This window comes from Condylura cristata, unplaced genomic scaffold (genome assembly GCF_000260355.1).
Source record: "Condylura cristata isolate star-nosed mole 26May11 unplaced genomic scaffold, ConCri1.0 scaffold00020, whole genome shotgun sequence".
Classification (NCBI taxonomy): domain Eukaryota; kingdom Metazoa; phylum Chordata; class Mammalia; order Eulipotyphla; family Talpidae; genus Condylura; species Condylura cristata.
In genome coordinates this window covers 33,914,037-33,927,247 of record NW_004567121.1, presented here as the reverse complement: position 1 = coordinate 33,927,247, position 13,211 = coordinate 33,914,037, and the positions used below count along the sequence as shown (strand labels likewise).

Genomic DNA, 13,211 nt, shown 5'->3' with positions numbered 1-13,211 from the left:
CAAAGCCTGGCAATATTAAGTGTTGAAGCAGATCCGGATTAACTTCAGTGAGCTACACTGTTAGTAGGACCATCAAATAATTCATCCCACTGGGAAAACTTGGACAGTTTCTCGAAAGTTGTATCTTCCTGTCCTATGACCTAGCACTTCTGTCTTTTAGTGAATTCTCTAAGAGAAATGATGGCACAAAGAATGTATGAGAACATTCCTAATAGATTTAGTCATAATCATCAAAAGCTATTCATAAACAACTGCTAGAGAACAAAAGGGTAATGAGTAAAAAAAAAAAAAAAAAAAAAACAGAGGAGGAACGGACCACTGATACTTAAAATCTCAAAATCTTGAACACAGAGCACCCAAAAGATAGTACTGCATGATGCCATTCATATTAAGTGTAATAAAATAGATCAGTTAATTACTTTTTTTGAGATATAAATCCAGTATCATCTGTAGATGATGTTTCTGTGGGATTTAGGAGGTAGGAGGGACTGACTGGGAAGGGGCGTGTCAGAACTTTCTGGAGCAGTGGAAATGTTCTGTGTCTGGAAAGAATGTGACATTTGTCAAAATTGACTGAAAGGTACACATAAGATCTGTGCATTTCAAAGTCTGCAGATTATGCTGTGATTAAAAATAAATTTAAAAGTGGCAGAAGAGAGCTTGCATCGTTCTATGCAGATGGAATGATGTCAGCATTAACCAGAGCAGGAAACAAGATTTTCTAAAAGCCTCTTTTCTTCTAACAGTTTTATTATGCTATAACTCACATGCCCCACAATTCATCCATTGAAAGGACACCATTCAAGGGCTTACTGTCTTGCCACTGTTGTGCAACTACCAACAAAATAAGCTTTAGAACATCTATTTGCTCCTCAAAAATCTTTGTACCCATTGCCAACTGTTCCCCATTTCTCCCTTACCCCACCAGTGACTAGACAACCATTAACCAACTGTATATAGATTTGCCTACTCTAAATATTTCAGAGAAATGGCATTATACAATATGTCGGATTTGGGACTGGCTTCTTTCACTTAGCATAATTTCAGGATATCAATGCATCAGTAATTTTACTTCCTTTTTAAAGTTCAATAATATTCCATTGACTGGACATACCACATTCATTTCACTTGTCCATTCACGCATGGATGTGGATTTAGATTGTTTTACTTTGAGGCTACTCTGAATAATGCTGTAATAATGTATATAAAATGAATAATGTTTCCATACATTTTCCCTGTATGGAAATACAAGGAAATGTGTGGACATACATTTTCCTTTCTCTTAGGTATATGCCTAGAAGTGGAATCACTGGGTCATACAGTGTTATGATTAACCTTTTGGGGAATGGCCATATTATTTTCTAAGGCATCTGTACCATTTTACATTTCCACTAGCAGTTTTCGAGTGTTCTAATTCATACCCACACCACACCTCTTATTAACTCTCTCATGAAGATCTAGTTTATTGTGGTTTTGATTTGCATTTCCCTGCTGGCAAAAGATAGAGAACATCTTTTCATGTGCTTATTGGCAATTTGTTTATTGTCTTTGGAGAAATATGTACTCAGAACCCAAAGGAGTCTTTGGATAAATCCAGTTGTTTGTGAAAAAAATTTTCCTTGAAGCAAGGTGCTCTCACACACATTTTAACCTACTCAAACTTTCACCCGTCTTGGGGAGCTTCCACTTCAAGAGACAATGTGGAAGTATGTCACTCATTATCCTGCTCTGATTTACAGCTTGCTCTACACAACGGGCAAAGAACTGAAAGTGGCCTGTGGGGACCTCGAGTCTGGAGACCTCAGCTCTGCATCCTGGAGCTCAAATGGCTGCTTGGAGGCCTCCCTGGTGGCCGAGGTGTTACGTCTCAGCAGTATCACCGTTACTGCCTGAGTTTGACCCCTGACCAGGGAGGTGGCCACATGGCGTGGCAGACCTCTCCTGACCCGCCCGCTGCTCCCCTCAGCAGTGTACTTTGTCAGTCTGCCTGTTCTGCTCCCCACTGTCTCTGGTGAATCCTCTCACTCTCTGCACCTCTGGCCTGCACCCAAGTTTTTCTACACAAAAATAAATAATAATAAAAAACAAAAAACGGTTGCTTGGTTAGCATCCCTGTGCCACACACAGGGTCAGCCACAGCCTCTCTTGGACGAAGTAGTCGACTTTGAGAACTAGACCGCTGAAGGGGGGCTGAAGGGGAGCACAGGCCATTAAACAAAAGGGAATTTCCCTGCGTGTTTCTCAGGATCATTGCAGTCTGGGAATCGCTGGAGCAACCTCCTTGGGAGGCTGATGTCTGCTTCACCACAGACTTCTGACTGACATCTTCCCGTACACCGTCCCTCGAATCAAAGCTCAAAACCAAATCGTATTCCCCTGTGTCTCCCAGCCTTTCAAAAGGAAATGGAGACATGACAAGGAGGTGGAGAGAGAGAAAGAAAAACGAGTAGTGGTATAAAAGCCCGTGGTGAAAGTAATGTTAGGCAGTTACGCAGAAATGTGAGCACAAAGAGTCGCCCTCGCTGCAAAGGTCGCAGGAGAGTTTAAATCCGATCTGGACAACGAGAAAACCTACGGACAGATGTGTTTAATTTTGTATTATAGCTTGACCCAACTTAATTATATCTAGTTGACCCAGTTCAATTATGTGCCATCACCAACTTCAAAAAGAATATTCAACACTCCAAACAGAGGTGCCAGATTCATTTAGGCTCCTGATAGGCACATACAGCCTCCCACTGCTTACTCCGTAACTCTTTGCACGCCAGCCTAGAGACTGAAAACAATAATTCTTGACTCTGCTCACCAGTGAGTCCCAGTAGCTGGGATGCTCACTACCCAATCTGTCACCCCCTGTTCAAATGTTTCACTTGGCCATCCTGCATCTGCTCCTTCTCGAAAGTCTCCACTGTCCCAACCATCCGGATCTAGCCTGTTCTGTTCTGCTTCTTCACATGGTTTCTTTTCCCACAGCTGGTCCAATGCCCAGTGCCTCATGCACGCTCAACACAGGCTAAGGGCTGAGTCACAAAACTGAGCAGAGTCCAGGCCCTGCCATGGATGTCCTCCTCCCTCGGCAAGGTGTTCTCCTTCCTGGATCCTCTCACTACTCACTGCTGCAAGCATAAGCACACCTGAAACTCCCGTCTGCTCAGCTCTTCCATGTTTTCTAGCTCCTCTGGAATTTCGTCTTCTCTTTGGGGATGATCCCTAGTAATGGACCACCAGTCCTGAGGTTACCTGCTATACACCTGTGGTGTCACCCAAGCCAGGATTTTCATATTAGCATCTGTTCCCTTTCAAACAGTACTCGGCCCCCTCTCTAACTTGAACCACTTTCCATTCTTCAAACACCCCCTCCTAACGCTACCTCTTAGTTTCCACCTGTTGGAGAAAATGTCTCCTGTATATCTGTAAAAAGACTCATTTTTTCACATTCATTCCAAATGTCACTTCTTGCTAGAAGTTGTCTACCCCTTCCATTCCCGGAAATTAGATGCACACTCTCTGTGTTTAATCCGTGCCATATCCCTCTGAAGAGCCTTGTTTCAATTTTGAATTCCGATGACTTAGGATTGTATGGCTACCATACAAATGCATCTGTATCTGCAAACACGGTGTGTCTGTAGATACAACATCATTCCTCAAGAGGAGGAAATGTCTGGTGGCTCGTGACTTAGACTAGAACAGTGTGTAAGGAAAATGTGAAAATCCTGTAGCCCCCTCCCCCCCATCTCAAGGAAAAGATTAATGTTTGCAGTGTTCACTTTTTTTCAAGAAAACGCACAAAGTGCAAGACAAGCAGATGAAGTACTCAGGCTCTCAGAGAAAGGGGGAGTGGGGTTCAACCGCATGGGGGCCCGGGGCCCTGTGAACTACATGACTCTGCAATGTGGTGCTGAGACACCTGCTCAGAACCATTGCTTTAAGTCCCTGCAGCACATTTCACGTTCAGACCTTCTAGGCTTTTAAAATTAGACTTTGCAAAGAACTCAACACTGGTCTTTGTGGAAGCACAGAGTCAAGAATCCAAGAGCAGCCATTTGGGGCCACCGTGGCTGCCTGGCAGACTTGGTGAGCAGCAGGGAGGTGTGTGTGGCGTTGGGAGCTTCCAACAAAGCACAGAAGTGCCACTTCCCCATGGGTGTCACATGTCCCCAGCGTGGTGAGAGAGCCGGGGACTTACCCGGGGTTTGGCCTTGTATATGCTGAGTGGGACGAGGCAGGTGAGAAGTGGAAGGGCCCAATTTAAAAATGCAAGCAGTAAACAGAGCAACAGAGATAACAGAAAACAACAGGATGATAGAAAACTAACTTGGAACAATTCTTTGAGATTATTATAAAATTCATTTTAACAATAACAACCAAGATATTCTTAACTCTACATATTGCATTTCTTTCAAAATAGGAAAAGAAAGAAGGACAAATGATTGTTGAAAGATCCAGAAAGCAAAGCATGGTGACACTGAGATTAATTTAAGTACCCTATAAAATCTAAAATCTGGAATATATTTCTCCCAATAATATCACAAAAAGTATTCCATGTTGTAAAAATATATATCATTTCCCAGCAACAAGTTATAACAAAGTGAAACTCTCATGACGATCTTTAAATTTTTGGAACTTACTTTCAAAATCCAGGAAAAAATGTGGGTAGTTTTCAATTTCTCTGGTTAGGACTTTGAGCAGGTTTCCCATGCCAGCAAACCTAGGGGAGACGACACAAACCAAATGACATTAGCAGTGTAAATAAGCAGCTTCCGAGGGGCTGGCGCACTGACCGACTGGAACAGTCGCCACCGGCCTCCCTCCCCACCGCTGGAGACCAGCTGAGACATCTCCTTGGCGTTGCAGCAAGCTGTCCTGGACTCTCTGTGAGGAGCTGGGTCTGCAGCACTAGGCCCTTCTGGCCTGACGTACATACTGTGACCATGGGAACGTGTCCTTAGCTTCTGCTGGAGAGCATACTTGCCTCGTGCATCTCATTCACTGTAAAGGGAATTAGCGAAGGAACAATAAGGTGTTTCCGTCTAGGAGGAAGATGGGTATATTCCGCACGGCATCACCTTTCTCGCTCCATGAGTCCGCTAAACCCTTACAATGAATATCTCAGCTCTGCGTTATTTCCTTTCCACGGAGGTGAGAACGCACCTCGTCAGTGGGCAGACTTCAGGGTGTCCCGAAGCGGGAAAGCATTTAAAAACCCAGATTCCCAGTCCAGGACCCACACAGGCAGCCCCAATTCCTGGAGCTGTGACTCCTCATCTGTCGGGGGCTCCTGTCATTTGACATTGCAACGGTGATGAGAATGAGCACGCCAGGGAGTGTCAAAATGGAAAGGTCTAGTCTCCAGAAGGTTTTCCTCAAAGAAATCACAGCCTATTTGCAAAAGTAAATCAAATCTGCAGAGAAATACGCGCTTGTTATGTATCTGCAAATGCCCCCTAAAATGAGCATACTTATGATTTAAGTAAGAAAGCAAAATCTCTGGCTTCAGGGGCCGCTGGCGCATGGCTCTCGGGGCAGGACTTCTGGCCGCGATGCTGTCACATGGGGGGTGGCTGGGGGATGTGGAGGGCTTCCTCCAGCTCAGCCTGGGAGGCCTCAACACGCAGAGGACCTATTTGGAAAATCACTGGGCCAGTCAAACGGAGTTGCGGGACTGCTTGGCGTGTCCTTCCCGCAGTGTTGCCGCTGACGCGGGCTTTTCAAAAACGAGCAGCCATGAGAACGACTCTCCATAATCCCGTCCTGAGAAACACGCACACTGCGGCCCCCACGGCAATTGCAGTGGGCGCCATTTAGGGGGCCCGATGTTGCCTGGTTTCCGACGGGCAACATCCTCCAGGGCAGGTTACCCCATCTCCTAAGCCTCCACCCCTCATCTGTAACGTGATTTTCTGAGAAATACCCATTGCGTCAAGTCATGAAGGTGAACGAGACAAACAAGGACGAGGATCAGCACAGCACTGTCCATGGGGTGATGGGAACGCACAAGACCGTTCCTGTGACAACCAGAACCGCCTACAAATGTTGAGGTACGATTCTCCTGCAGAGTAGATAGGTGGATTCTGCCAGAGGGAGGGAAACGAGGACGGATGAGCAAGTGCGGGATGAAGCCTCCCTCCACGCCGTGAAGACGGCTGTCTGAACACTGAGCGCCTGGCCTGTGAAACGGTAAGCTCCCTGGCCCTGGCGGTGTGCCATCCGCGGAAATGTGCCACCTCAGCCCTTAAAGATACTGAAAAAACGAGTCATGAGCAGGCAGAATTTGGGCCAGGAGCTTCTCAGATCTCGCCTCGCTTGAGGAAATCAGCACTGGGTTATAGCTGTGTGCACACCTGTACGTAAACACACGCACGCAATGGGAGCGACCGCTCGCTTCTCTCTTCAAAGATGCTTCCCAGTCTCTGGCCATCCTTCCCTCCTCCTCTTGTGTTTGGACCTATTTCCTTCGCCTGCACTTCGGCGCAGAGCCCAACGTGACAGAGGCACCACCCAATTAAAGCTTGGGCCTCAAGCCCAAGGCTGGCCCTGGGCAAAGCTCTCAGATCCACCAAGAGTAGAAAGAACCTGCTCCCGGTGACTGAACAGTTCCAGCTGAGCCCTGCAGGTGTTTCTTGCAGGGAGATGAGTCCACTGTTCAATAGGAGCCAAGACTTTCAGAGAAAATGCCTTCCTAGAGTCGACTACTCGAGACTTGGCTGGTTCCGTGCTAATAACGTGTCACAAGAGACCTGCATGGGTTTAGCTTTTCCCCAAGCCGCTGCCTTGTGCATGATTTCGCTGCCAGTCAACCTGGGTGGGAAATATGTCAAGTCCTTAAAATTAGTCCCAGACTGGAACAGACATGTGGAAATACAGCAAATACTGAGCCTTCTAGAGTGGAATGGGCAAGAGGTTATTTAAGCTGGTGGATTGATCTGCTCAAATTTTTGGAAACATGACTCTCCTGCTTCCCCTGAGGTCAGTGAGCTGGAGTCTGAGGTGCGTCCATCCCAAACGGGAACTGTCTGGAGCAATACTGTTCACATTATGTAGTTTTGGGGGTTAGGTCCAGTCCCAAGGGAACTGGAAGCCTGTGTGTCCACACAACCCTTGAAAAAGCACAGGACTGTTCCATCTGCTTTCTAGGGGAGAGATCTGATGCTCAATGGCGCCCTTCCAAGATGGAAAAGGAACTTCCAGACCAGGAATCTGGCTTAAGGACGGCAGAGCGTCACACAGGGTCCCCAGGCACACACTGGGTTGTGCTGGAGACAGCACCCAGGGCCCAGTGGGGAAGGCCTCTCACGCTGGGGGCTTCATTCAGCCCAGCCACCGCTCTCAGGACAGAGACCACTCTCTCATACGGGTCTGACGGGCAAGCAGAGGGCATGACGCTGCCCTCGTGGCTAGGGAGCTGGCTCAGGGAGTTAACACGAAGCTGGTGCCCCCCCGTTTCCTGTCCAGTAAAGGATGCAGAGTAAGTGAGTCCCCGCCATCGGCACATGGAAACACCGGCAGAGCAAGAGCGCGGGAGCGAGGTGGCAGCAGGAGACGGGCGGGGAGTGGCCCCAGCGGCAGCTCCTGGCCACAGCTTTCCCACCGGCCGCAGGACACGAGTCCATTTGAACCTGAGTTCTGGCCACCAAAGCAGAGGAGAAACAGTTGCCTCCGTCGAGACTTGGAGTCCAGACAATGAAAACAAGCAGGCCACACTGGAGAAGCGGCGAAGAAATGAAGGTTTGGTCTTGGCCCTTAGAGGGCGGAGACAGAGACGCCTCTCCGGCCTCAGAGAGGGCAGATGGAGGAGGGGACACAAAGCCCGGCTGAGCTTGCACAGAGGGTCAGCGCCACGGGCTGAGCCGGCCTCAAAAGCCAGAGGGCACGCAGAAGCTGCAGGCCCTGGGCCACCTCGCAGAGCCCGCGCCACTTCACAGTGCCCGGGCCACCTCACAGTGACTGGGCCACCTCGCAGTGCCCGCGCCACCTTGGGCCACCTGGCAGTGCCGGCGCCACCTCGCAGTGCCCGCGCCACCTCGTGCTGCCTGAGCCACCAGGCTCTGGCATCCAGGTTTCTCTCAGTGCTCGTGGCCACAGCCTAAAGCACAGTGTCCCATAGGGGCAGGGTTGTTCCCCACCCCCGGCTGGTGGGTGTCCGGCAGGAGCCTGGGGCTCCCCAGGAACCTTGAGTAGGTCTCTGGGCTCAGCAGTGGCCCCGCCATGACTCTTGACAGTTCCTACATGTAGAGAAGGTGCTTCTGGAAGCTCCAGGGATAAGAAAGGCCTCCCAGTAATAATGGACAGGGAGAGCCAACTGGAAGGAGAAAAGTACAGAAACATTTGTGGACCAAATGCTAAGATATTAGCCATGAAGTGGCACCCGTGGCGGCGGCGTAGAGGGACTCCAGGCATGAACGAGTCGCAGCAACACGGAGCGCATGTTGCTGCGGAATATGAGCTTGCGCTCTGTCGGGTACAGAGCGGACTTCAACCACATGCACACACGCTGGCATGTGCGTGCACACAGACACAAGCATGTGCAACCACACAAGCGCACACATGTGCGACCACACACAAGTGCACACACCACATACCAGCACACATGTGCGACCACACACAAGTGCACACAGTGTGCACTCACACATGTGCACACACCACATACCAGCACACGTGTGCACACAAACACACCCACATGCATGCACACGAGCACATGCTCATGCAGAACATGTGATCATACACATGTGCAAGCTCACACTCGCACACACCCACTCACAACACACACACACAAACACACCCACCTGTGCGCACACACTCACAGGTTCACACACTCACACACACTCACACACACACACTCACACGTGCACACAAAGCACGCTTGGACTCCCTCGCATCTTCCTGGATGTGACTGCCACAGTGTGTGTGTGAGGCGAGATATGAACGCACTCCCTTGAGGAGGGTCTGCAAGGTCTCGGCTGTCAGATGGACAGGCAGGACTGGGTGACCAGCCGCTGTCCTCAGAGTCCCCAGGGAGGAAAGAGCCCAGAAGACGCTCTCGGATCTCTCAGCTGAGACGTCTCCTGCGTCAGGAATGCCACTCGGCGGTGGTCTCCTCCTTCGTGTGCTCCTGGAGGTCCCAGTCTCCCCCAGGGGACTTTTCGGGACGGCCTCTCCTCCACCAGAGTGGGGGTGTGTGGGCCTGTGGGCCACGTGGTCCAGGCACGGTGGCTCGGGCCATCTGCCAGCTATTTGCTCTTGCATTGCAAGCTGGGATTTTCTGGTAAGATTAAGGTGTAATCTGAAGAACAGAGTAGACAGAGCAAAATGACGTAGCCACGTGATGGGCTCAAGAGTAAGAGTGAGTGAGCGAGAGCTCAGAGAAGAGGCTTTAAAAGCTGCACCACCAAACTCACCCCACGTTCTGGAGCAAATCACCGTAGCCATGAATCTCGGGTTCCTTGTCTGGGCTATAAGCACATAACAACACCCTCTGCGAGGATCGTGTGAAGTGTGTGTGAAAGCACTGTGTTTCCTACAAAGTTGCACAAATATTACCCATAATTATTCAGTGTTATTGCTCATTTTATGACGTAAGATATTTAAGGAGTCAGGCCTCCCTGGTGGCACAGGAGTTAAGTGTCAGTGCTACCACGCTATCACCAGCCACCACAGCAAGAGTTCGATCCCTGGCCCGGGAGCTGACCCACATGGCGCAGCTGACTCGCCTGTCTTCCAGCTGCTCCCCTCAGCAGTGTCTTTCTGTCAATCCGCCTGTTCTGCTCCCCACTCTGTCTCTGGTGAACCCTCTCTCCCCCTGCACCTCAGGCCTGCACCCCAGTTCTTGTATGCATACATGAATATAAATACATCTTTTTTAAAAAGGAGAATTAAAAAAAAAAGATATTTAGTGAATCAAATCAATGTAACATTTCCAGAATCATATATGTTGCATTTTACTTGAGCGATCAGGCTTGGTTTCCCAAGATCCGTAATTCTTTATGCAAACTGCTTTAACTATATCCAGATAAATATTAAAAGGTATTAATATTTAAAGGTATTAATATTTAAAGGTATTAATAGCGAGCACAGCAAGATATCTTTCCATGTGCCAAATCCTGTATTCTTGATATATTCTCTTACTTCATCTTCAAAACATTTCTAGGAGGAAGATACCTATTTTAGGGATTAGCACACTCAGATTTATCAGAATTCAATATAAGGGCAAACCAAAAACTACATATAAATCCTTATGAAAGAAACTGAATGTTTAAAAGGACAAGATCTATGTCACTTTGTGATGACAAGAGGTTGGCCTCTTCAGATAACTACAGAGGTGAATACTCATTTTCAACACAAAATCCCAAGCCTTTGTTTAAAATGTTTTTTGAAATAGAAGAACAAGGTCATTCTGGAAATGCTCAAGAATCAACAAAAAATGGCAATTTTAAAACAAGGGGCTGCGGCTCCTGCTATACGAATATAGCAACAGTCCAAGGAAAACACACACAGGCACTGAAGACGACGCGACCAAAGTGGCCCCCCAAAAAACAGGAAGCGGGGGCCAAGGACAGACGTGCCTGTGTTTCCCCACCAGGACTTCCTGATCTGGGCCCCTGGGTCCCCCACAGTCATCAGAAAACATTCTGCACAAGGACTATCTCTGCCAAGTGCCTATTTTACAAAACACACTTGGCCACCCAGCATGGGGTCTTCTCTCTCAACCACGCTCTGTCAATTCTTTAAGATCTAAAGTCCAAGCTGCCTGTCCTCGGCCTCGAGTGGCTTCTGTTCCAGGTTAGGACGGTCTCACCAGATTGCCACGTCAGCACGCTCACGGCTCCGGGAAAAGGGCCTCTGTAGGAGGGTTCGTGACATTGTCCACACTTGGGGATCCTGATTCGACCCTGAGCCGGGCTGGCCTCACCCTGCCAATGCAGCAGCCTGCCACCCTCCATCCACACTGCCCTGTCTCACGCAAGTCAGTTTGTCTCGTCCTTGTCCCGCGTGTGTCTGTGGCTCCCCAGTGCCTGGGGGATAAAACGCACCCAAGTTTGCACTGGGGCACAAAGCCTGGCTTCACCCCACACAGCTCTCAGTGGGGCTATTGAGGCCATCTACCTTTCCCCCAATCAGCAAGGGCCAAAGTGGGAGACATCACGACAGCAGCCACCGCCATTGACACCAGCGCCTTACAGATGCTCCGCCCCCCAACCCAGCAACCCCCAGAAGCATCAGTGACATCCAGGAAGACTTCCTGGAGGAAAAGGCACAGCCCGATGGGTCCGCTATTCGCGATTCAGACCTTCTCCAGGAGCAACCTCTGTGATAGTGATGTGATGCGCTTATTTTCAATTATGAGCAAAACCTGCGGACCCTCAGTCTCTAAGAGGTCACAAAATAGGTGACCTACAAGATACTTCTCATCTCAAGTCCAGGTCTACTTCTTAAATGATAAACACCTGTTTTTCTGGGGCGAGAGCACCCAAGGACTGAAGCAGCTCTGGTGGTAAATCCCAGGAGCCTAGCGCTGCTAGACCAGGCTAGGGGTTCAGGCTGCTGGGCTGGGCGGGAAGCCCTGTGCCCACCTGCCACTTCTGCCCGGAAGTCATGGGGCTTCTGTTCTGTTGCTGAACGTCGCCGAGTCCAGCAGATGATTTCATTCCAAGACGAAGGAGAAAACTGAAGTGAGTCTATTAAGCACTTTCATCTGACAATAAAAATGAGTTAATGGCTAAAATGTGTTTTCAAAACGTTTTAACACTACAAGTAATGGCACTCAAATGGGAAAACGCCTTGAATATGTTCATCGATCATTAGTACCGCGGTGTCCCTCGGAAGGGCTCGGTCCCCCCACGGAATACCAGCAGCTAGAGTCCAGCGGCGAAGCAATCCATGGGAATTCTCACAAAACGCCAAGAGACCCTGATGGAGCAGCGCCATGAGGTACAGGTTTCAAATAGGCCTTTCAACCTCTGAGTTCAGTTTTCTAAAATAGATTATTAGCTCATCAGAGCTAGTTTCCTTCCTAAACATCAATATGAGAGCAGCAGAATCCAAGAAAGGAGGGCACCACTGACTTCTCTTTTAGGGAATGACAGTCAGTGTGACCCCGATTCCCAATGCCCGTCAATAGGGTGGCGATCAGGAGAGGGGGTGCGGGACATCAATAGATATTTAAGTACCACGAGGAACAGCGAAGACAAAGAGTGGCGTCCCGCAGACTGGCCCACCCTGGGGGCCACTCACGCCGCTGTCCCCGCTCACTGGTGACAGCAACAAGACAGCCGAGGAGACGCGAGGCCAGGCAGCCCTTGGCTGAGGAGGGCAGGTCTCTCAGCGCCCAGGTCAGTGCTGCCTGATCTCAAGGGCAGGAGACCTGCCCCCGCCCCCCGAGCCAGCGTCTGGACCTGCCTCTCCCTGGCTGCCACAGTTTCAGTCTAGAGAGTGACGGGAACACAAAGAAGTTTCCAGAAGCTTGGGCTGTGTGGTTTAGAATGAACAGACTGCCAGCTTCTCTCAGCCTCCCCGGGGAGAGCCTCGGGTCCCCCCTCTGCAGCCCCTAATTGGACGTCTCTCCTCAAGTCCAAACCACAGATCCGAGTGCTCGCCCGCACAGTGACTGGGGAGCGGGGCGGCGGGGTGTGGCCGCGTGCTCTGCTCCCGGCGCCCTCTCTGCCCAGTGAGAGGACCGGCCGCCCGCCCCATCACAGAGGCCGGTCACAGCATGTCACGGCCCTCAGCTCCCTTTGGGCCATTCTCGCCCCGAACCCCTCAGCTCTCCGGGGCTTCTTAGCGCCATTCTTTGGTCCACGCTCTCTCCGGGCCACCGTCGCCACTCAACCCGCCACCCTGCCTGCAGCCCTCTCCCCACCGAGGGTCTCAGGGCGTCAAGTGTCGCATGCAGAATGGAGATGTGACTGAGCTCTCCCCCACTTCTGCTGGCTTACCACAGAACTTGGGGTGGGGTGAGGGGCCTTCCCGTCTCTGCCTGGCTCTCAGGTTATGGGCAGCCACAGCACACACTTGGCTGTGAACTTTTTGTGTCATAGCTTGTGTCAGGTGGTGAAATATGGCCCAGCGGGGTGGAGCCCGGGGAGGAGGTTTTTTATTTATTTATTTATTTTTTTAAGATTTATTTATTTGTACATACAGGACTGGGGTAGAGGCCAGAGGCTCAGGGGTGGTGAGAGGCTTCACCAGAGACAGAGTGGGGAGCAGAACAGGCAGAT

The 13,211-nt window shown here is 49.9% G+C and overlaps 1 protein-coding gene across 1 annotated transcript in view; it reads right to left on the bottom strand.

Moving 5' to 3' along the window:
- The window catches only part of FAM49A (family with sequence similarity 49, member A), a 47,133-nt gene that overhangs the window by 17,773 nt on the left and 16,149 nt on the right, over positions 1–13,211 (bottom strand). The window contains exon 2 of the mRNA XM_004686431.2: positions 4,629–4,708. Within this exon, the coding sequence (XP_004686488.1) occupies positions 4,629–4,698 (70 nt within the window). The 5' untranslated portion in view covers positions 4,699–4,708. The remainder of the gene's footprint in view (positions 1–4,628; positions 4,709–13,211) is intronic.